This window comes from Malus domestica, chromosome 11 (genome assembly GCF_042453785.1).
Source record: "Malus domestica chromosome 11, GDT2T_hap1".
Lineage (NCBI taxonomy): Eukaryota > Viridiplantae > Streptophyta > Magnoliopsida > Rosales > Rosaceae > Malus > Malus domestica.
Genome location: NC_091671.1, coordinates 7,901,937 through 7,926,742, shown reverse-complemented (window position 1 = coordinate 7,926,742; position 24,806 = coordinate 7,901,937). Strand labels below are relative to the sequence as shown.

The window sequence follows — 24,806 nt, the reverse complement described above, 5'->3', positions numbered from 1 at the left end:
CTGGTGGGTGGCTGCTGACTTTGACTAACCTTAAGAGTTAAAGAATAAAGGCTAAAGACTTAAAAGACCTTCCCGGAAAGTTAATGTTCATGCATGTATGAATGAAGAAACAAAGGATAATCACTACATATATATAATTTTTGTATATGCCTGCAATCAAATTTTATAATCCACTGTTGCTTTTTTCTCAGGTGTGAAGTATTTTGCAACTCAAAAGACCAAGAGGTACTCTGAGAATTGTCAATTTTTGTTTGTTCAAATCTTGATTCTGTTCATAACCTGTTGGATGATGTTCCACAACCTCAAATCTGTATATATTTCTTGAGTATTTCTCACTCACCCAATTGGATTGATATCTTATTTTCTGAGTGAATTGCATAATATAAGATTGAAATTATATCACTTTCTTGTTTTCCCCAACTTTTCTTGGCCATCAGTTCCAAAAATCCAATATCTCAATTGGGTTTTCTTGAAAAACCTGATAAATCTGACCAGTTTCTGCTAAATTGGTTGTTTTTATGGATACCCTTTTTGAAAGATCATCAAGTCCCATGCAGAACTTCCAATTTGGTTCTACTCAATTCCAAGTGAATCATGAACCCACCAATCCACTTTTCCTTCCAACAACCCCTGAGCATCCAACTGATTCCGGGTGTTCGAACCCGGGATCAGATGGAGATTCTTTTGACATGAGTGACTGTAATCATTCGGTGATCAAGTACATAAGTGATATTCTTCTGGAAGAAGATTTGGAGGATCAGCCTTGCATGTTGCAGAACTGTTTGGCCCTCCAAGCTGCTGAGAAATCTTTCTATGATGTCCTTAATCCGAAGGATCCTCCTTCGCCTGACCAACCGCCTCTTCCGGTGTACCAAAGCTTTGAGCACTCAGATGATGATTCCTCACAGAGTTATAGCAGTAATGATTCTGTGGCTGCTAAGACAGACTCGGTTTTCGATTCTTCAGAAACCCTTTTGGTTTCAAACTCAACTTCTGGGAATTTTGGAGGAGTTGGGGAGGCAGGAAATCTCGTTCCAAACCTGAAACATGGAATTATTGACTTGGAGAGGTACCAATTAGTTCCCCCGGGCGATAACACACTGAGGAGGAATTCCGCACCGGAGCCAGAGAATGATGGCTACATCTCAGCAAACAGATTGAAGGGAAAGAAGAATCATCAAAGGGAGGATGGTGATTATGAAGATGGAGGGAGAAGCAACAAGCAGTCAGCTGCTTTAGGCGACGACACTGAGCCACAAGAAATGTTTGATAGGGTATTACTCTGTCATGTGAATCATACGCATGGGTCTTGTATTCGTGACAAACCTTTGAGCAGTGAGGGAAGTGAGAAGTTGCAGCCTAACAAGCAGTCAAAAGGGTCTAAAACAACACGCTTGAAGAAACAGAATAACTACCGGGAAGTTGTGGATATTAGCACCCTGCTAACTCAATGTGCACAGGCCACGGCAAGCTATGACCAACGAAGTGCGAGTGAACTACTGAAGCAGATAAGGAAGCACTCTTCCCCCTATGGTGATGCAACCGAGAGATTAGCTCATTACTTTGCTGATGGCCTAGAGGCGCGCTTGGTGGGAGCCAGAACCCCATCGTATTCACCTCTTCTGAGTATACAGATACCAGCCGCTGAAATCTTAAAAGCCCACCAGATGTATGTTAATTATTGCCCTTTCAAGCATATGTTACACTTCTTTTCCAACAGGACAATTATTAAACTAGCTGAAAAAGCAACAAGGCTTCACATTGTTGATTTCGGTATTTCGTATGGTTTCCAATGGCCTTGCCTTATCCAACGCCTCTCGGAGAGAAATGGTGGACCTCCTAGCATACGTTTGACAGCAATTGAGCTTCCCCAACCTGGTTTTCGACCTACAGAAAGAGTTGACGAGACGGGGCGTCGCTTGAAAAAATATGCTGCAAGATTTAATGTCCAGTTTGAGTACAGGGTCTTCGCACAGAAATGGGAGACCATCCAACTTGAGGATCTTAAAATTGACAGAAATGAGCTAACTGTGGTTAACTGCATGCATCGGTTAAAGCACATACCTGATGAAACCGTGGTGGTGAGCAGTCCGAGGGACCTTGTCCTAAAGTTGATCAGAAGAATTAATCCGGACCTTTTCATTCACGGAGTTGTCAACGGGACATACAATTCACCCTTCTTTGTCACACGGTTCAAAGAGGCACTCTACCACTTCTCTGCAATGTTTGACATGTTTGAGGCCACTATTCCTCGCGAAGATGAGCAGCGGATGATGTTTGAAAAGGCAATATATGGTAAAGACATAATGAATGTCGTCGCGTGTGAAGGACTGGAACGAGTTGAAAGGCCTGAGACATACAAGCAGTGGCAGGTTAGATATCATCGGGCTGGGTTCAAGCAGGTGCCGTTAGACCAGGAGCTCTTGAAAAGAGTGAAGATTATGCTGAAGGCAATGCATTATCATGATGATTTTCTAGTAGATGAAGATGGCGAGTGGATGCTTCAGGGATGGAAAGGCAAAACCATCTTCGGTCTTGCTTTCTGGAAACCTGCTTAGTTGCTGGATCATGTTATCTAGGCTAGATTTTTTGACAGTCGTGGATAACTAATACAATCTGTAATCTTTTTGTTCTCGAGTTTTCGAGTTGTCTATACTATACGCACTGCGTGTAGTCATGGTTTATGAGTTCATTTGTTAAGTTTCCTTTATTCATTTCAGCTTCTTGACAAACTACTCTGATCAAAATGCTGCTTATAAGAATTTAGTCGGAAAACCCTAAGCGCGGTTACTTGGCTGCGCAACCTAATTGAAATATAGCTCAGTTGATTGATATTTTGGAAGAAGAAGGAATCGAAGAGAGATGAATGCACAAGGGAGAGGAAATGGTTGTTTCTCTCTCTGCAAATTACTGAGGAAATATTATTCTCGTTGATTGCTTCTCTCACTCCCACACAAGTCATGTAAAAAGAGAATAATACCGTTAGAAACACTTTAGCTGGATCTCTCTCTCGCTAGAAACAGATCTCAGCCATTCATTTAATTAATAACTAGGATCATTACACATGGCACTCATGGCCTTACATATTTGAGCTTTACACTTGGCAATATTAAGCACAAGCGACTACACAATTAAACACATGGCTTATTCACTAATACTAATCAGCTCACTGCTTATAATTCAACAATGGGCACCATGTAACTTCTAACTCACTAGTTACGCAGGAATCAGGGATTAAACTTGACGAAAACTTTTAATACGGCTTAACAGATTTAAGAACTCGAACCAACGAATCGAAGCGAGAAGTGACGAACTCGAAACTAAATATTATGCAGTGAAAATCATGATTTTACTTCATACACACATTCAACTTGTAACCTTCAAGAAGCTAGCCGAATAGGACTGTCGCGATAACTGCTATGCATCATTGACCGTCTTTCAACCTAATGTACAACGCATACCATTCAAGTGAGAGAGAGAGCTCAGAGAGAGAGAGAGAGAGAGAGAATTTGGACTAAACGCTTGAGAAACAAGGTGTAGAGGACTGAGTCAAACTTCAAGATTCTTATCCGGGTTTGCTTCTGCTATTTTATTGTTTCCTTGGGCAAACAAAGAAACAACAATAATAATGAGGAATATTCTAATCTCCATGCACATGAGTCAAACCAACTAGTCAAAAAAACAAACATCAAAAGTCAAGGCGCTTCTCTGAAAATTCAAGAGACTGTTCTGGTTGGAAAAAAACCCACCATATATTTTGTCTTTAGGTATTGATGCACATCAAATTGGATGAAACTGGCCCATTCTAATAAAATGTAAAGACAAATTGCCAACTAGGATGGTTGAGTTAGTAAAGATCGTTTTTTTTTTTTTTTCGCTAAGTTAAAGTCTAGGTTCGAGTTTCGCTACCAACAATTTTTTTAATAAGCGATCAGTAAAAACTAAAAAAATGGCCAAGATCCCAGTCCTCAAATATGTTTGCGGTATACCTTTATCTAAAATGGTGTCCTCTGCCACAGTTAAAGGTAGCCGCCCACTGCACCATATCATGGATAACGCACATGGGTTAGAAGAAGCCATCTTTGGCTTTAGTACAGCACATAGTTTATGCATGATTATATGGTAGGAGAAACATCGCCTTGCTAGACTGTTTGGTATAAAAAAAAATACTTATGTTATTAGACTGTAAATTTAATCTATTGATTAGGTTGATTTTTGTTTGAATGTGTCATTGTATTCAATATATAATAATATAAATATTTGTCTGGCTACAAGTCTAGAAAGAGACCTTATATATTGGATCTCCGAGTGTGTCATGTGTCCCATAGCATCGTGACTCTAGGGCGAAAAGTAGGAGAAATTAGATTTTCTTGATTTTTTATAATACATCGATATTTTTACATTAGAGGAAAATGAAGTTTAGTTAAGCCACACAATATACAGCCTAATTTGATATTGAATTAGTTCCTATTTAAGATTTGATTAAGAAGCTTTGACCACTTGCCACATCACTATTTTTCTATTTTCAAATTACATGTCATTAGTGTAAAAGTATCTTATTTCCCCAATCTCTTGAATTCCGATGCTTACTTTTTTAAGAAAACTAACGAAAATTCCTCAAAAATTTTAGTTTTAATCAAAATGACAAAATAAAGGTGTAAGTGAATTGTACCATGAGTGACTTTCTAAGCTTAAAATGTTTTTAATGTTAAAAGTGAACAATACCATGAGTGTTTCATTAAAACTCCTACTTTTTTCTATAAAAATTAATTAAAGTAATTCCTCATTAATAGTAAAAAAAGTAATTAAAATATAGAAAAACTAATGAAAATGGCTTGAAAACTTTGAGTATTAATGATAAGGACAAAATAAATGGTAAAGTGAATAGTACCAGGATTGACTTTTTAGTGTAAAAATGTGGTTTTTTGTTAAAGTGAACAGTACCGGGTGCTTTTCGTTAAAGTTCCCTTAAAATATATGATTCGTTGATAACAAATGTATCGACTTTTGGTACGTTTATATTTCAAATGTACCTTAAACCAAATGTATACATGTTATCGGTAACCAAACGTACTTATATAATCAAACAACCATACAATCAAACGTACCTATATTATGTTTATGTACCTGATAACTAATTTTGGAACATTCTAATTAATTTATTAAAACAAATATAATAATAAACAATAAAAAATTTGATATAACCATAAAGAGATGAATAATAAACGCATTAATAATAGGAGTATAAAATGGTTAACAAAGAAAGAACGTGAAGTTGACAAAAAGAAACGTGAAGAATATACTTCAAATAAAATAAAATTTTGTCCCAAAAATTGTAAGAGAAATATTTAATATTTAATCAAAATTTTAAAAGGAAAATTTTTTTTATTTAAAAAAGAAAAAAGAAAAAAAGAAGAGATGTTTAGTCTATGACGTTCTAAAACGAGGTGTCTATATCAAAATGCCCACACAAAAAATCCAAAAGTTGATACCTTGTCTATCTCTTCAGATCTTAGGGCATGTTTGAAAGAGCTTTTGGCCATAAACAGTTGCTTATAACACATTTGCCATAAATACACAACAAGACACCATATTTAAACTCACAGTACGACAATATAAACATCTGTCTGAGAATGCAAACTCAACGAGATCATTACTTTAAATAATGGTATTCCAAATTGTGCTCGTAGTCTCATACTGTAGCGTTAAATACCTTACCCCTACGTAAAGCGTGTTTGAAATTAAAAATGCTTCCGATGATAACGATTTGTATCACGTTTCATATAAGTCAGAACTAGACAACAAACTTTCATCATGTTAAAACAATGTTTCTCCCAATGAATATCAAAAAAGAAGAAGAAAACAAAACAAAATCAATTCATCTCGTGGATTCTTTGGTCCCCCCACCCTACTCACATTTACATACCGATGTATCTGGTTGTCCAACCCAAACAACAAAAGTATAAGGATAATCACTAATGCTTTATTGTTAATTAATCATCATAATACACAACATTATTGATCTGATTAGTACTAAACAATGAGAGCTTTGTCCAATCAAGTTTAACCTTTTGTCTCTGCTGATGCCAATCAAAACTTAAATTAATAACCTAGTGAAAGCAAAAGCTAAAAGGAACTGTGATAATATTCCACTCTTACCATAAAATACATGCAAATCATTTTTTTATTAACCTAATCCAATTATTTTGGGGTTGTCACTCATTAGCCACCGCACTAATTAAGGCACCTGAGTTCTGAGGCAGATTCACATAATCTGATCATGAATTGGTATTATACTCATATAATAAATAAGTATTCAACCTTGTAAAGAAAGCATGATGCTTTTGTGTTTATATACTAAATAGATTGTGTTACGCCTGCAAGCAAAACCGATTCTATATTTTTAATCAAATAGAGAACCGTAGCGCATAAAATAAAATTGAACACACTAAACTGTGAGTTGTATACAATTTATTGTATAATTAGCGACACAAGCAAAACGGGGCACATGTTGTTTATCGAAAGCATAATCGAAGCATCAAAGCACAAACAATGAAGAATACGAATTGGTGATTTATATAATATAGGTTATTACATGTTTAGTGACCTTCCAAATTCTAGTTTCTGTTAAATGTTTGTAACTCGGTTCTATGTGCTTCTTTTTTTTTTTTTTTTTTTTAAAGGAAAAATGCAAGTGTTTTATGGAAAAACACCAATATGAAGGAAGCGCACAACAAGTGCTTCTTTTAGAAAGCGCTTCAAATGCGTTTTTCAACCCAGAAGCATGTTTAACTTTTTCCGCCAAACTCTATTGGAAGCGCTTTTGGTGATCCAAAAAAGCTTTTAGTTATTTTAAAAGAATTTTCAAACATGCCCAATAATTTCATGGGAAATTTGATTTGCACCCATAACCTCTCTCTACACCCTCGACACTTATATTATTTTTAATTCAACTATCAATATCTCTTTAAACCCAAATTTATTACTTAAGCTATTCTCACAAACTCAATTCAATATTTAAATTTATCTTTACACTCATTCAAAAATATAAATAAAAAAAACCACTTAAATTCGTTAAACATTTAAACTTATTGGGCTCACAATATGTAATTGCCAACAAAATTCATCTGTACAATGAATTAAAGAACAAAACTAGAAACTACGCGAAATTTCATGTCAACAGTGAACAGTTTCATAAAACAAAAACAAAACTTTTTTCTAAAAAAAAGCACTAATTAATCGCCTTGTGTTGGTATAAATTCATAATGATTCACAGCGTATAAACTAAACTATCATACTCCTACAGAGAAAACATTATGAACATATTACCAGCTATTGGTGCAGGTGCATTGGCATGTGATACAAAATCTTAATAGATATAATGTTGAGTTTCCACGCACTCATCTCAGGATTAAAACTTTTCCTTCTATTAAGTTATTGTAATAGTTTCGAACTTTTTTATTTTCTTTAATAATAATCAAAATTTAACAAAAAGGAAAATATTGCAGGTGCATTGATAATTGCTTATTATCAGGAAAACAAAAGAAATCGTCTTAACAACAAATATTAAGATAATTTCACAGGAAAACAAATTATGCAGATACAAAAATGCACGGTTGCAACCAGAGGCGGATCTATTAAGAGACTGAGACCACCCGCAAGCTCAGATAAAGGCCTATTGAAACCACTGAGCACCACCCAAGTCTGGGCTGTAGTGGTGGAGAACAGCAGCCATGGCTGCCGATGCACTGCTCCTTTTGTTACAGAAGGAGAAAGAGGACTCTGTTTTAAAATGACTTGGCCAAACGCACCGTTTCGAGCCAAGCCAATAGATAAAAAGTTTTAAGAGCACTACCGACAGCACTGCCGACTGCTCTTCTCATTGTGATTGGACATTTTCTAGACTTCACGTGATGGGTTTTTAAATTCCCAAGTAAAAAACAATTTGGAGATTTTAATAAAAAGGAAAAAGTAAATTAAATGGGTCCCAATCTCATTCAAGTAAACATTTCGTTTTATCTTTGGCTCTTTTGCCTTTTGCTATGCACCTTTGCCATTTAGTTGCTGGCAAGAAGAGAGGATTCTCGTCGGATTTTTTTTTGTGAGAATTTTAAAGATTTTTTAATTATGTTTGTTCATTTTATATCGTACAATTAGAAATTATTGTAATTTTTTATATTTAAAATTGAATATAAACAGCATTTGATGAAAATTTATTGCACGATGTACGATGAACGGATGTGATTGAAAAATTATCAAAATTCTCAAAAAAATGATCTATCCTCATTCGCTGGCAAGGATACTTTGGGATTCCTCAACTCTTCCAGCCAGTAAAAAACCTTTGAACTTACCCTCATGTCTCCCTTGGCATTAGGGTTTAGCCTCTAGGTTTGCAAATGTCTTCCATTCTTCTTTTGATCCCAAAACCCTAATTAGGGTTTAGTTATGCAAGTTTTTCTTGGGGAGATTGGTTTATTTATTAGTGCATGTTGTAAGGACTTGTCACTCAAGTGTTCAACACAATGTTTATCTATGTATTAATCGTAAAAGTTTTGATAGTCTTGCATTCACGATCAGAGTTGTACAATACATTATGTAGTTGCACTCATTTTTATTTTGGTAGACATATAAATGGTAATGACTTTGTCATTTATTTTTTCAGTGTTATTTTGGTTTTTTTATTTTTTATTTTTTGCTATAATATTGGGACCACCCGATGCTAAAATTTTGGATCGGTCACTGGTTGCAACCATGGAAAGTCGCATATATGACTGCAACCTTTCACTCCTAGACCCTAAAAAAACTTGAAAGAAAACGGGAAAAAAAAAATTAAAAATTAACTTAATTGGTATTCCTTTTTCCTTTCTTTTGTTTCATACACATACTTGGCTAAAGTCAGTTTTGCAGGCAATACACTCGGAAATCTTAAAAAATTGAAACCAAATGAAAAAAAAAAACTTGCATAAATCGATTAATATCTTAGCTAGAGGATTCAAAATCATCATCCATAGATCAAAACAAGCCTTTTTTTTTTTTTTTGTAAGAGCATCTTAGGTTTTTAGCTAGAGTAAACATAACATAAAGATCGCGTGATATTAGAGTTTTATTATTGAATTTGGGTTTATTGATAGTTTTATTGTTAATTTTATTTTGTACTTGATGGTAATTATGTAATAAGGTAAAAACCAATGCACATTTAAAATTTAAATTTGGTGTAGGAAAAGGTTAATGGGTTCATATAAGATTTCCTAATTTCCTCCCAACAAAATCGATCCATTTTGATGACATGTATTAATCCAAGCTAGATTTTTTATTTTTGAACAAACGATATTATCTACACCAATAGAGTGGGAGAGTGAGCTAAACCTCACAATGGGCTAGCAATAATATGGTACAAATTCACCACATGCGATAATCAAACCTAAGACCTCTCACTTACAAGTGAAAAAAAAAATATTACTAAATCATTGTACTAAGTGGCCCAAGCCAGATTTAAATAAGTGAGCTTTCTCATTTCCTGGAAGGTATGATCAGATAAAACTTTTGTTAGAAAGTCAAGATATTTTGTTCATAAGAAACATCACCGTTCCTATTTTAGTATTTTAAAGATATTATAGAACATCCATCATTATTCGTTGAAGCCTTTAAATATTCCAAGTTGGCGGCTATTTTAATATATATATGTATGTATCAATGTGTCCATACTCTTCCTAATCTCCATTCAATCAGATTTCTCATTTGCTTCTGAATCCTGTTAGGTTATGGATACCTTTCTGGATGAATTTCCAAGTCCCATGAACAACTTCGTGTTCGAGCAAGCCCCCGTTCCGGCCTACTCGAATCCCAATCTTGTTCATGAGTTTGAAGCCAACCATGATTTCACTGATCCTAGTTTCTTCCTTGTCAATCCCGACCCTGTTAGTGATTTATCTTCGTCGCCGGGCGTGAGCTCGGAGGTGGATTCTCCGGACAGCGGTGACACATCCAATGAAATTCTCAGGTACATAAGTCAGATGCTTATGGAGGAAGAGGAATACTTGGAGAACAAGCCTTGCATGCTGCACGAATGTTTGGCCCTCCAAGCTGCTGAAAAATCACTGCATGATGTGCTTGTTCAGGAGCAGAATCCCTTCTCAACTGATCCACTTCTTGATTCCGTGTATCGATATGTTGAGAGCCCGAACCCAGGCAGTAATCACAGCAGTTCTGGCTCTGTTGCTTCTGCAAACTGGGTTGGATCGGATTGGGATTGTGTTCAAGATGTTTCCAAGTTCTCTCCTGCCCAAATTCCAAACCCTTTGGTTTCGAGCGGCGAGGGTGAAATCGCGCATCTGGAACACAACTCATCGCTTGTTATGGCGCCGAGGGAGCTGCAGGTTAAGGATGTGAGTAACTCTCCGAATGGATCAAGGAACAAGAAGAATCGCCAGAGGGAAGACGGGGATTCTGTAGATGACGGGAGGAGCAACAAGCTTTCAGCGGTTTATGCTGACGAAGTTGAACTACCGGAGCTGCTTGATAAGGTACTGCTCTGTGAGAATGACAAACAAGAGTCCAACTCATGTTCTCCCCAGGAAAGCAAGAAGTTGCAGCTCAACGGGAAGTCGAGAGGATCGAAGGGCAAGAAAACACGCAAGAAAAAGCCAGACGACAATGCAGGGATGGTTGATTTATGGTCGATGCTGACTCAATGTGCACAAGCTGTTGCAAGCTATGACAGAAGGAATGCAGATGAACTACTCAAGCAGATAAGGCTCAACTCTTCTCCCTCCGGCGATGGCACACAGAGATTAGCTCATTACTTGGCAGATGGCCTCGAACTGCGCTTGGGTTCTGGCGTTCCCTCGTACACTTCCCTTCCCAACAGTATGTCAGCTGCTGATCTCTTAAAAGCTTACCAGACTTACATCAAGGCTTGCCCCTTCCACAAGATGTCGAATTTATATGCTAACAAAACGATTCTGAAACTAGCGGAGAAAGCGACAAGGCTTCACATCATTGATTTCGGTGTCCTCTATGGCTTCCAATGGCCTTGCCTCATCAAAGGCCTCTCCAAGAGACCTGGCGGACCTCCCATGCTTCGTATTACTGGAGTTGAGTTTCCCCAACCAGGTTTTCGGCCTTCGGAAAGGGTTGAACAGACGGGGCGCCGCCTAGAGAATTACTGCAGGAGGTTCAATGTCCAGTTCGAGTACACTGCCATAGCAAATAATTGGGAAACAATTCGGTATGAGGATATCAAAACCGACAGAGATGAGTTAACCGTAGTCAACTGCTTGTACCGGCTAAAGAACCTACCCGATGAAACAGTGACAGACTGTCCGAGGGATACAGTTCTGAAGCTGATCCGGGAAATTAACCCGGATCTATTCATCCACGGGGTAGTCAATGGAACCTACAATGCACCCTTCTTCGACACACGCTTCCGGGAGACGCTCTTCCATTTCTCTTCCCTGTTCGACATGTTCGAGGAGACACTGCCGCGAGAAGATCAACATAGGCTGCTATATGAAAGAGAAGTATATGGTAGAGATGCTATCAATGTGATAGCATGTGAGGGTTCAAGGAGGGTCGAAAGGCCGGAGACGTACAAGCAGTGGCAGATTAGAAACAAGAGAGCTGGGTTCAGGCAGTTACCGTCGGACCAGGAGATCTTGAAGTTAGTCAGGAGTATGGTGAAGAGAGATTACCATAAGGATTTCATCGTCGACGAAGATGGCATGTGGGTGTTGCAGGGATGGAAGGGCAGGATAGTCCATGCTATTTCGTACTGGAAACCTGTTTGAGAGTGTTACAAAAGGCGCTACGGCAACCTCGATGTAACAAGGGCACCTGTTGGCTTCTTGTGCATCAAATGGAAGGCAACGCCGGAAATGTGTTTCGCACTAGCATCCCGCTCGATTTCTGCTGGTTTTCGGACTTCCGGAGAGTAGTTTTATGGGCTTAGATTAGCTAGTGCTGCTTAGAACTTATGAGCATGATATGTAGTTATAACTTATGTGCTAGTTAGTATAGTGGCTAAGGTTAGCTATCCCCTCTCTTACAATCTGATTTGGGTGTACTAATAGTCCGGTTTAATGAAAGTTCTATCTTTATGTTTCGAAGACCGATCGATAAATTCATCGGAGAACCATAAGTATTCTCCTGAGTGGTAAACCTGCTGATAAACCAAGGAACCACAGTATCTTCACCACAATTCTCCCTTGAAACTCATCATAACGCCGGTAACCTAATCGTTGAACCACAAACAAGAAGTAACAAAAACGGAAAGCTATAAACTCTTACGTTTTTGTTTGAAAACTAAACATGTAAGCTGATCAAAATCATCATTAAAATTTGAAATAGATGGCACAACACCTTCAAAACTAACACAGCCGAGATAAGCTACAGCAGCCCTTCAATCAGCATTGAACACAGAATGTACATATCTAACAAAATTAAAGACTGAAGTCCATTCGGATGCCCAAAATTCAACCCTAGCCCGCAAAATATTCACTTCCTACATTTTCCCTAAGAAAATGATACCATTCTCTCCAACCGAACAACCCAAAAAATTGTCCACACGTGACAACTCCACAAAAAATAGCCTTCAGGAAAATGTAAACATATACGCAAAGCCACGGGACAGTGAAGAAAAAAAAGGGTGAATACTTTCATCCGTAACTTTACATAGTCAAGTGATGAGCTAATGCTCAAGCCTCATCCAAGAAAATATTTGTACTTTGCAAAAAATCATAGTACTCAAATCATTGCGATGTATCGAAGATGGGTGGTAAATAAGAGGATTGAAAGGAATGAGGGATGAGTAATCAATCGACTAGCTGAAACAGGATATACAAGAAAATATTCAGTCTTAAACCAAGACCATTTATGAATTTGAAACATAATATCAACACATGAATCATGACTAATAAGCTTCCACAATTCCAAACACTAAGAGATAAATGTCATGTACAATCCCTATTCTGGATACTAATGCAAAGAGGGCTGGGTGACAGCCACTCTTTTTTAGGCGTAACCCATATACACTTTTACTACTACGGCAACCTGAACTCTCCCCCAAGTTACAAATGAACCCAGAGAGGCACATTAATCAGTGGGCTCTTACCCTCTTCGGGGAATAAAGAAAACTTGATTCAAAATTAACTTACGAAAAAAAGTGGTACTTAGAGTTCAGGATGGGTTGTGTTAGTTACCAAAGCAACATGAATGCCAAAAGTGTAGCTCATAGTAATGTAATCAATGTTTTAAAAGCTTGACTGTAATAAGTAACAGTATAACTATATGCATTTAACTTTTCATACTCGTGGAAACAGATATGAAAAAAAACTAGCCTTAAGCACTAGAGGTTAAAAATACTAACAAATAACCACAATTCCTGCATCTAAAATATCCTAGCATCACTGATTAGATAGCAGGTTCAAATAAAATGAGGAAGCTTTAAGAGAAATATATCAATAACCATAGATTGGAGCTAGAACTCTTTATTATACTAAAAATAGAGAAACCAGATCATCTTAAAATCTAACAAATTTGAATTATGAGAACCGAGCATTAAATATTTGACAACAGGATTACAGATCCAAATGATAGGGCCTGAAAGAAATTCAAAAATTAAGTACACACAACTATAAGTGAATCACCTAGTTAATGCTCAACCTCTTTTGTTTTGACCCTTTGATGGTCTAAGAACGTTCCAGTTCAGGTTTTCACCCTTTGGTTTCCTGAAGGAACCTTTACTTGTATTTGGTGACGGCTGCTGACCACCTTGATTAAGTTTGGGTGACTTGTTCAGATGTTGTTTCCCAGAAACTACTTCAGACTGTTTTCTTTTATGGTCTCCATTAGTCTTACTGTTCAACTTATTAGTATTTGAGCACTCTGCTTCATCCATTGAGGACCCATTTTCTCTGTTGAAATGCAAATAGGAGAAAGAAGATAGGAGAGCAGAAGCCAAATTTTAGAAGAAAGTTTTGCCGACATATATTTCTTAGTCTCCTTAATACAAATAGATGAATTTTTTTTTTTAATTTAAAAGAGAGAAAAAAGGTCGTACCCAGTGCACAAGGCTCCCGCTTTACGCAGGGTCTGGGAGAGGTGAATGTCGGCTAGCCTTACCCCCATTTATGGAGAGGCTGCTCCCAAGTCTCGAACCCGAGACCTACCGCTCATGGGCGAAGGCACTTGCCATCACACCAAGTGCGACCTCTCTTAATTTAAAAGAGAGAAACAAAAAAAAAAAAATCCAGTTCTGAAATCTCAAATTACCCACCTAAATGACACTTTTTCACTTTGAACGCCGGAAGATGTGGCAGGGGCAGCAGGCTGACCAGGGTTTTCCGATACTTGATTCAGTTTCTATCATGAAAGCAATTTTATGTGAGGTGAAATATAGCCAATCAATAAGTACACAAGAGGCCAATCCTATTAGAAATCTTAAGGTCCATGAACCTTTTACTCACATCAATCGATGGATTGAAGCTTTGAAATGACATCCGCCCCCTAATCGCTTCAGGTTGCGGGTCACCTTCCACTATGACCACACTGCACGACAATCCACATGAAGCAAGTAAAAAATTAAGAAAAAAGGAGATGGCGTAGTGTAACTAATGAATTACTATAGCAGGCAGATGTAATTGTCTCCGGTTCAATGCATGGAGTTATCTTAATCAAGGCCTTTGCGCATCCACGTTGAGACATTAACGCCTTTGCCTCAGCACACCAAGGGACCTCAAAAAAGGGTTAACCTTATTAATGCTAATTATAGTTAGGTTCTACAAACTGGTTCTCCTATGATCCAATTTTTCAATACCAATAAATCCATAATTTCTTCAATTCCTCAGATACTACACCTACGTCAGGTCACAAAATAAACTTTCCCTTCGAAACTATCAAACAACAAACAATTACGAATCCACACTGAAACTCTTTCAGTAACGTAATCCAAAAGGCAAAACAGCTCAAATACTTTAGATAAACATTATAACAAGAAATAAAGAGAAAGAAAATCTACCACTTTCTTATTTGGCGGGCAGGGAAAGCAAAATCCACAGCAGGTTTGGCATCTTCTTCTTTCTTCACCTCTCTCTGAGTTGCTCTTTGCATAAACTACAGTGATTACAATAAAAAATTAAAATACAGCTGCATCAGAAAGTAAGAAAATTAAAATTATAACGCCCCAAGATGAATTTAAGCAAAACCCAGATCGAATTCCAAGTGGGATTATCAAAATAATAATTTAAAACAGAAATAAATAATGAAAATTAATCGAAAAACCAAAAGAATTTGAAATTTCTTCGTTTCTTATTACCTTTAAGTTCCTGAGAGTGCTGGAAAGCTCTCGCTTCGCCATATTAGCTCTGGTTTATTCCTATGCAATCCAACTAAGAACTGAAGGCGGTAACTTTAAGCTGGAATTTCTCTGGCGGAGGCTCCGCCGTGAAGGAATAAGCTTTCCTTTATTTGTTCTGCAACTGTGGGAGGAGAAGGCGAAGAGGGAGGAAACTAGGGTATCTTTTGGGGACGAATGGGAAATTTACCGAACGAAAGGACAAATTTGACCCTCTCTAGTAATGGGCTTTTTTTGGGCTTAGGGTTTTTGGGGTAATTCTCCTTTCTTTTGTCCCATAAGAATTTGGTTTCCTTTTATCCGGATCCACTATGTGACGATCTCGAGAATTATTTCATCGTGTCCGTTATTCTGTTATTCTAAAGTTAAAAATTATTTTAAATATTTTTATTTAAAATTGAACACAAACAGTACTTGATGAAAACTAATCACATGAGTACGATGAACGAACACGATGAGTTCCTCACACAGAGATCCGGATAGATCCTCATCCGTTACTTAGGATTTTTTTTAGTTTTTATTACTTAGGATTTTCTTCTTTTCCTTTATTAAATAGATTTTCAAGTTCAGAACATAAAACTGTAGCATATTATCATTTATCATCAATCAAAGTAAGAGATTTTTCCATTTTTAGTGGATTCCGAAATATTGATAGATTTCAAACTATATTATCGGATTTGACGTTTGTCAACCCTTCCATGCTCCATTTCAATTCAGCACAAATGGTTAAGATCATTTATCCTTACAACCAAAATCCTAGGTTTGAATCTCTTTCCTATATCAATCGTGTTAAAAAAAAAATGAAAAACTTTAACACCTAATCGTTAAATGAATCTATCCCTTTCCTCTCTCAATCGATACAAACACTATACAAAATGGTGACCCTAAACCAATAAGTCTCCCTGCTTTATCGGAGAATAACGTCTGTTGTACGCACATTTACTCTTGCTTTGAAAAGAGGCTCGCCACGACTTGAACCCGCTACAAACACTATAAGAAAATGAAAAATAAAAACGATAATTTTTAATTGAAGAAACACTAGCAAGGTTCTTTTCACAAGCACAAAACTTATTACACAGGATAGTATGAATTCTTATCATACTCAATCTTTTGAAGCACAAAAAATAAAAATATAGAAATATTCAAATCATAGTGTTGTTAGATTTTCGCCGGCATAGTTGTCTGGAAAACCATTTTTTTAGTCGGACAATTTTTTATTGGCATCCATACTAGACTTAATTATTAGACAATTTTATCATCTGGGCATGCATTTTCTCTGAGGTATTTCATCAAATTGCTGCTGAAGACATCGTATAAGAAAATAAAAAAACGACAAGAGTGGCCTAATTAACTAAGCTGTAATATTCAAATCTGTGCAGCATGCAGAACATGCATGCCGCAACGCTCTAATTCTTTTTTTCGTAGTTTAGATGAATTTAATGCAAATATATCGTTTACACTAAACTCAATGCCAATTGCCATAGCTTTGTAATGGTTCCAAATTTTCAATTTTTAAACTGCTAAGTAGATATATTTGAGTCCAAATATTTCCATAGGCCGAAGGACAGAAACAGTTGCCTATAGCCTTCAGAAACAACCCTCTAATTCCCTAAAAGCAAATATCAAACACGAAGGGAAAATAATACACAAAACTCAGAAATATAAGTCAAGTTAATATTGCTAAAATACACCAAACTCAGTGAGGTTAATTTATCACTTGCAGAAGAAATTTGACAAAATAAAATGCCAAAAAAAGCTTGCGCGTTCAACACTACGCTCTTACAGAGACTATAAGACTGCTCAGTATCATATAGATAGAAAGGAGGGCAAAGGAAACACTAACAAGTTTAAATGATCACGTTCGAGAACGATCCTATGTGTCTTTTTCTTTGGACTGTATAATACCAAGATGGCGGGGAAACCGTGATGCCAAGACATCAAAACTTCACCATTCTCTAAAATGGCTGTGGGAAAAATACTAGCAATAGGACGATTTGGGAAGTGATTTAAAGGAATTTCTATGAGTTTAGTCCAAGATTCATTGACACCGTACTCCTTCATCACCCATATTGTAAGTGCAACGTTGCTTTTCGAACCATCATCTCCACGGAAACAGGACACAGAGAGCCAATTTCCAATGGTTCCGGTTGCTATGTCCTTACATTTCTTTTCCGTAAAATTGGATGGCAAGCACCATGTCCTCAAGTTTCTCATCCGCCAAACTGAAACAGACAATTCTTGAGGGATATTCCCAGTGCAGAGTTCCGTTTAACGACCACCCACGGAGATCACAAACCAAGTCAGCATTGTCATAGTCAACAGTTACTCCATGTTTTTAGTGAAAATTTGCAACTGTGTGAAAATTAAGGGGGTGTATTCAATTAGGATTTGTAGAGAGTTTTAGGGAATTTAAATCTATAGAATTTGAGAGAGTTTGAGAGAAAAAAAAATGAATTCCTAGAGATTTTGAGTGAATTAATTATAACTTTCAGAGAATTCACATGAATTGTGAGAAAATTCTTTACATGGGGTTAGAGAATTGCAGAGAATTTGATCAACAATTTCCTTCTCTGTACGAGCTAAAATTTCATCCTACTAATACCAAATCGCAATACCAAGTTCACATGCAATGTTTTCAACTAGCTATCAAAGTGAAGAGGAACCCGATCGATTCATGTCAAAATAAATTAACTATCCAAGTTTTTGAAAAAAGCCCAACAATTTTATATAAACATAACTACTCAAAGCAAAAGGATTTATCCAGCGTTCAACCATGCTGATATCCAAATGCAACAAGTCTATATAGACATACAACATTGACCCAATTTGTCCCTACTTCCACATTAGCTGTCACCGTGCCATGTAATTTCATACACACATTAAGCAACTCACGTCATGCGAAGTTCGAGGTTATATCGCTGCTCTCCAGGTGTTTGCATACTCTACTCTGTAAAAACAATTAATTCCCTATTTCTCATCTTTGAATGCTATCACTCACAGCATCTATCCACATATTTGTAGCTATGCCAGCTCTCCATGCATTAGCAATCTGTCGTTGTTGCTCTTGAGTTTGATTACCTAGTTCATCATCATTTTCTTCATCTTCAGATTCATCATCTTCTTGTTCGATTGGAAATTCATCAGAACGACACTCCTTGCGAAGAAAGTTGTGCAACCTTGCACAAGCTAACACTAACTCTGCTTGTGTTTTAATTGGAAATGGAGGTGCAGACTTAAAAATTGTGAATCAAGATTTAAATACACCAAATATCCTCTCCACTACGTTTCTCAAGGAAGCATGTCGAAGATTGAACAACTCATTAGCATTTACGGGGTCACGATCGTTACTAGCAAAATCTTGGAGATGATATCGAACACCTCGAAACGGAGCTAAAAATTGACGACGATTTGCAAATCCACAATCCACTAGAAACAATTTACCTAAAATTAAAACACATAAAGTTATTATTTATGGTACATCCTAGTGTAAATAAATAAATGAATACAAACCTTTTGGCACTTTAAGTCCGTTTCTCCTTGATACAACATCATGTAATAGTTTGGAGTCATGAGCTAAACCCTCCCATCCGCTAAGAATATATATGAATTCCAAATCAAATCCATTCCAACAGAAACTTTTTCCATAAGAAAGATATGAGAGGTAGTCCCATTTAATTTTGGTTCGGACTCAGGTCGAGATCTTTTCCTTGGAAGTAGCTTTTGTATGGGTGTAGCAGTGGGAGCCTCAAAATTTGCATCTAGGAAAGATGATGCATAGGATGGTGTTTGGAATAATGGATCAAGTTGCTCGACGTTCTCATCAAAGGGAGGAAATTCGTCTACTCTGACTGGCCTACTTTCTTCAACTCTATATGTTGTGACATCAGTATCATCGCCCAATCCAATCGAGTTATTTCCTTTAGCTGTTCCATCACCAAAAACAATCATCAAATCTTCATAATCTGCAAATGTCTCTTTGCGAATACCTTGACTCTTTGGGTGAGACTAGCAAAAACAAAAACATAATAAAATTGTTAAATACAAAATGTATAAACATGAAAGATCATCATGTGTAAATAATATATTCTTTAAAGAAAAAGAAAAACTCACCCTAAGGAAACCTTCCCATACTTCATCACTAGCTGTGAACTTCTTTGTGACAGGGTCCCAACCAAATCCAGAACTGTGTCTAAAAAGCTGGCAAATTGATTGAAATCGACCCTTCAATGTTTTCATACGGTTCTTAACATGATCTTCAGTTTTTTTACACCCAAGTTTTTCATTGAGCGCGGGAACAATTTTGGCTTTTATGGTCTACTTACTTATTATGCCATTAGCATCACGCCATCCATTGTTTACGGCCTCAACAAGTAGTTGTAACAACTAGGGGTGGATTTTTTTGCCAAATTGCCGTGCCAACCGAATTGTCAACCGTGCCATACCGATTTTGTGCCAAATTTTTCGTACCAATCGGTAATGGTACGGTATTGTACCGTACCGAAATCTCATGGTACGGTATTGGTAATGGATACCATTACCACGGTATTACCGTACCATACCGATAATACAATATAATATATAATTTATAAATTATATAATAGATAACTATATAACACATATTTATAATATTCCAATAATTTGAAAATAAAACCCTACTTATATTAGCATTGTTGTTGGTGACTTTGATCTCTTGAAATTGTGGAAATCAAACACAAAAGAGTTCATAATTCTTTCACAAATAGACAAAATATCTTTGTAACCCCCACTGCTACTTTTGCTAGTGAAAATGCATTTAGCCTAGGGAGGAGGATTGTGGACCCTTTAGGGTATCCTTGACTCCTAAAATAATGGAGGCACTAGTGCATACTAGTGGTTGGCTTAGGGCATATGAAGTAAACTTCTACAAGGAACCAACGGAAGATATGCTTCAATTTTACAAGGAAATGGAAGAAGAGAAAACAAGAAAGATATACTTTAATTTTTTTAGTAAATTTGTTATTAAATGGTTTTCAACTTTAATTCTTCTTGCTACTAATTAATATGTTTTCTTTGTTTGTAATGTAGGCTTGACACAAACTCAATCTTCTACAAGTTCAATGCCTCCTCCAAAAGTTTCGACATCTTAAGCTTGAATAACTGATCAATGAATTCTCCTTTTTGAAGTTTATTTCCAATTTTCATTTGGTTTGAAACTTTAATTTCTATTTGGATTGTTAACTTCTATTTGTTTTGATTCGTAACTTCTATTTGGATTGTAAGCTTAATTTTCATGATGAATCTTGATGCATCATTTGAATTATTATATGTGTGAATTGTGAATGATGAATAATAGATGAATTTAATCTATAATGCATGAGATAAAGGTACAAAAAAAAAGTTTTGCCCTTGAATTGGGTTAAAAAAACAAAAACAAATTTTGTCCCAAAACAAAAACAAATTTTGTGGCAATTACCATTGCCATACCATGCCAACCGAACTTTTGGCAATATCGAACTTTGGTATACCGAAAGTTTGGTACGGTAACGGTAATAGATTTTACCAAACCGAAAGTTTGGTATGGTAATTGGTACACGGGGTTTGGTACGGTAACCGTACCGAATCCACCCCTAGTAACAACATGTTGTTCTCTTGCATGGACCACTGATTATAGTTTCCTTTTGTCTTTTCTTGTTGTGAATCTCCCATTTATAATCTTAATAGATGATGCATTATAATAAAACAATGAGATATGACAATAAAAGCATAACATGATAATAGGGATTACAAGTATAAAAAGGATTGGGACAACATATTGACATATTATTAACGCAACAAGTATAATGACTATAAAAAGGCATAACATGACAATAATAGATTGATTAATAGGAATTACAAGCATATAGGATGTAAATGATAAAATTCTATTTTTAGGGATAATAAAAAAAAAATCTCGAGTTTCGAATTGGCATAATAGATTGAATGATAAAACTTGGAACTTGAGGATCCTCAATCCCGTCTTTTCCCTAAACAGAACATATAACAATGCCACAGAACATATAATCAAAACAACAGGAGGCCAATCAATCGCTGATAAAAAAAAAAACCGCCCACAGAACATATAACAATGCCAACCAATCGCTGAAAAAATTCGAAACAACAGGAGGCTCAATATTCGAAACAACCAATCGTTGAAACAATTCGAAACAACCAATCGCTGAAAAAATTTGAAACAACAGGAGGCTTACAATATTCGAAACAATGGGAAGAAGTTGCAGAGGAAAAAAGATTGTACCTTTGCAAAGAATTTCAAAACGACGAGACGGAGACCGGAGAAGATGCTCTTTGGAGGAGAGAGCAGCACCCTCAAAATCTCTCAAAGTTTCTAGGGTTGAGGTGAGATTTGCCAAGCTCTTTGGTATTTATACATATCACCTTGAAATCCTTCAAAATCCACCAAATCACAAATCCTCTAAAATCCAATTCCCTTTTCAATACACCTAAACTTTGAGAGACTTTCAAAAAGTTATAATTGAATACACCTAAATTTATAGGGAATTGTAAGAAGTCTCTAAGAATCTCAATTGAATACACCAAGATTTTTATAAAATCTTTTAAATTCCTAATTGAATACCCCTGAAATTATTAATTCCCTGAAACTCTCTCAAAATCCTAATTGAATACACCCCCCTAAAGCTTAATACAATCTTGTAATCCTCAGTGGTAGGATCATAACCGAATCCTTCAAATATCCAATTGGAAAAAGGCGACAGAAATCGTGGTAGGAATTTGGCAATTCTAGTGCTAGGGTTCCATAAGAGAATGTCTATACAGTGTCGTAGTAACCAAGCTAAACATTTCAAGCCCTTGCAAGAACCTACAACTTCATCGAAAGACCACCAATGTGGTAATTTTTTTTTTTATCAAAGCTCGCAACCAAGATTTGTTCTTATGATATAATCATCCCATTACTAAATTTTTTGTTTAATCAAGATACATGCATTCTTGCAAATGGGTTGGAAGGCAACATACGGATGTAGATGCATAGAACATGTGAAAGAAGCCAATTTGCTTCCTTTAAATGTTAGTTTATTACAAGTGGGAAAACATGTGATGAAAGCATGTGGTGGAGATGCAGGTTTCCCTTTTAATATTGTTTCTACATACAAGTTGGCAAATGCAATGCAAGCTGCCCAAGCAATGAAATGCAAGCTGCCCAAGCTTCTTTGGGGCAAGTACAAAGATCTCAGCAAGGGGGCTCTTCCAGACCTCTATATAAAGAAGCAGATGGAGAAGGATTATGGACACTCAATCAAACAAACAAATACAAGCACAAACTCTGCTCAAACCATATTTGCCTTCACGAAGCTGTAGTCAGCCCCCAAGCCTTTATCCTTTTTAGGATCAGCCCTCACAAAAGTCATCTTTTGTCTAGTTTATTAGCTCTGCTGCTCACTTGCAGTATCGATTTCCTTTGTAGTTTTCATATACAACTCATCTTCAGTCATTTAATTTACAAGCAATCTACAATATTAGTCATTCACTTTCCTTTGTCATTTACATATTGTTCTACCTCTCCATATAAGTAAAGTCCTTATTTTTAAGGTAAAGAAAGAACCTTGATTTGAGCAACTCCCACTCAAATGGCACAATCTCTTGATTTAAAGTCAAAAGGCGCAACCTCAATTATTCAAATCCCGTCTACTAGCAGCATCTGGTAGTGGCACGCCCGCACCCCACCAATCTCGTATGTGAAGTAAATCTCCGGCTTGCCCGCGAGGCCCATGGTGGATTTAGGGAGCAAACAGTTAGAGATCAGGAAGGCAAAGGAAAACTCACAAGCTTTGGATTAGATGCCGGTTACTGGTGAAACTAAGGTCTCCACATACGTAAGTGCACAATCAGCACGATGCTCGAGTTGGAGAACAGTCCTAACTGTCTTTTCTTTTGGATTGTATAATACCAAACCTGAACTGTCACTTATCAAAACTTCACCATTCTCTAAAATGGATATAGGAACAATGTAAGGATCATTATACAGTGAGAGATCTGAAGGAATTTGTACGAGCTTAGTCCAAGAATCATAGACTCCGTATTCATTCATCACCCATATTGTAATTACATTCTCTCTTTTCCAACAGGTATCGAAGAAGGATACAAAGAGACAATTTCTAGTGGTTCCCATTACTATCTCCTTACATGTTTTGGTTTCTGGAAACTTGGATAAGACACCACCTCCTGAAATCCGCCAAATTTAAAGAAACGAGTTCAGTGTGTATGCAAGCAATGGGGTGCTTAAGGAAATCAGAATTGGAGACTAAAGCACCCCATGGCTTGCATACACACCGAAATCGTTGTAAAGATTTGGCTGGAAGCCGTGACAGTATCTCAACCAAGATATCCTCGCTGATATAGTGGTTAGAAGGAGGTTGATTAAGCAGACCTCCGCTGCCGTTCGCCACGTTAAGTTTTGTTCTTTTTTGAAGAAAGAGTTCTCCATGTTAAAGTGTGGATACTGCACGCAGAATATCACAGAAACCCTAATATGCGCAAGTGATTAGAAAAGCTACCGTCTTTTGGTGTAGGGTTGGATTTGGATTTGCAAGCAAGGTCTGTAATAGCCCAAGGCTGATGGGCCGGCCAGAGTTTGGCACTATTATTAGGTCCGTTTTCAAATGGGTAGGGTCTAAGCGTAGCCCGGTGTAACAAAACTTCAATTTGTTCAATTTATGGAATTTGTTTGATCCATTATCATGGTCTAGTTTTGTGGTGGTAATAATAAAAAAGTTAATAAATAAGTCATCCTTACTACAACTCTATAAGACCGTACATGATATTTTCACCTCATACTTCTCCTCCTTCAATTATTTTATAGTCATTGAATCATTTTCCTCATTCAAGAATCTTCCATTCCGTTTTGAAGAGTAACAATGACCAATTCAATCACGTTTTCATTCATTTGGAATCTTGGTGGTATTCTTCAAGTTTTAAGTTTGAATTTCATGAATAGTATGGTATCAATTTATTCCTTCGCTAATTAAGTGTAATATATCGTCGTTTTTTTTTTTTATAAAGATGATCAAGAAAACAATCGGTTCTTATTAAGAATATGTAAACTTTTTTTTTGTTTTAACCCAAGCATCATGTACACTAAAGGTGAGAAAAAAAAATTATAAACTCAAACACAATGTGGTTAAAAAAAATGCTTAAGACCATTGGTTGTCCACGAGAGACATGCATTAAAAAATTAAATTAAAAACACTTGACTACATCATTGTTTATTTTAAAAATAAGACAATTAAAAAGTAACGAGTCTAAGTAATTCAACTAGCACGTCCTATATGAAATCTTCGTTGTAGAGCATCTTGATATTTTTCAATCATCGCTAACATATTTGATATTTTCTTTAGAAATGGTCCAACCCCCCGAGCATTCCACCCTTAAAACAAAAAGTACAAGGTAAGATGAAAAAAAGAAATAT

At 36.6% G+C, this 24,806-nt stretch overlaps 3 protein-coding genes and 1 pseudogene across 3 annotated transcripts; 2 read left to right on the top strand and 2 right to left on the bottom strand.

Annotated features, from left to right (window-relative positions):
• The first annotated feature begins 7 nt into the window (after nucleotides 1–7).
• On the top strand, nucleotides 8–2,714 carry LOC103447526 (scarecrow-like protein 30). The gene has a single exon (XM_008386727.4). It carries the CDS (start codon nucleotides 519–521, stop codon nucleotides 2,556–2,558), a length of 2,040 nt encoding a protein of 679 aa, XP_008384949.1. The 5' UTR covers nucleotides 8–518; the 3' UTR covers nucleotides 2,559–2,714.
• Nucleotides 2,715–9,524: 6,810 nt separating this feature from the next.
• LOC103447521 (scarecrow-like protein 30) lies at nucleotides 9,525–12,104 on the top strand. Its single transcript, XM_070807768.1, has one exon. It carries the CDS (start codon nucleotides 9,762–9,764, stop codon nucleotides 11,784–11,786), a length of 2,025 nt encoding a protein of 674 aa, XP_070663869.1. The 5' UTR covers nucleotides 9,525–9,761; the 3' UTR covers nucleotides 11,787–12,104.
• A 1,364-nt stretch (nucleotides 12,105–13,468) lies between these two features.
• On the bottom strand, nucleotides 13,469–15,618 carry LOC103447522 (uncharacterized). The gene is made up of 5 exons (XM_008386720.4): nucleotides 15,311–15,618; nucleotides 15,014–15,108; nucleotides 14,463–14,544; nucleotides 14,273–14,358; nucleotides 13,469–13,910 (listed from the first exon to the last, which is right to left on the bottom strand). Exons 1-5 carry the CDS (start codon nucleotides 15,350–15,352, stop codon nucleotides 13,655–13,657), a joined length of 561 nt encoding a protein of 186 aa, XP_008384942.2. The 5' UTR covers nucleotides 15,353–15,618; the 3' UTR covers nucleotides 13,469–13,654.
• A 3,256-nt stretch (nucleotides 15,619–18,874) lies between these two features.
• On the bottom strand, nucleotides 18,875–21,034 carry LOC108169712 (uncharacterized protein At2g29880-like; annotated as a pseudogene).
• Nucleotides 21,035–24,806: the final 3,772 nt, after the last annotated feature.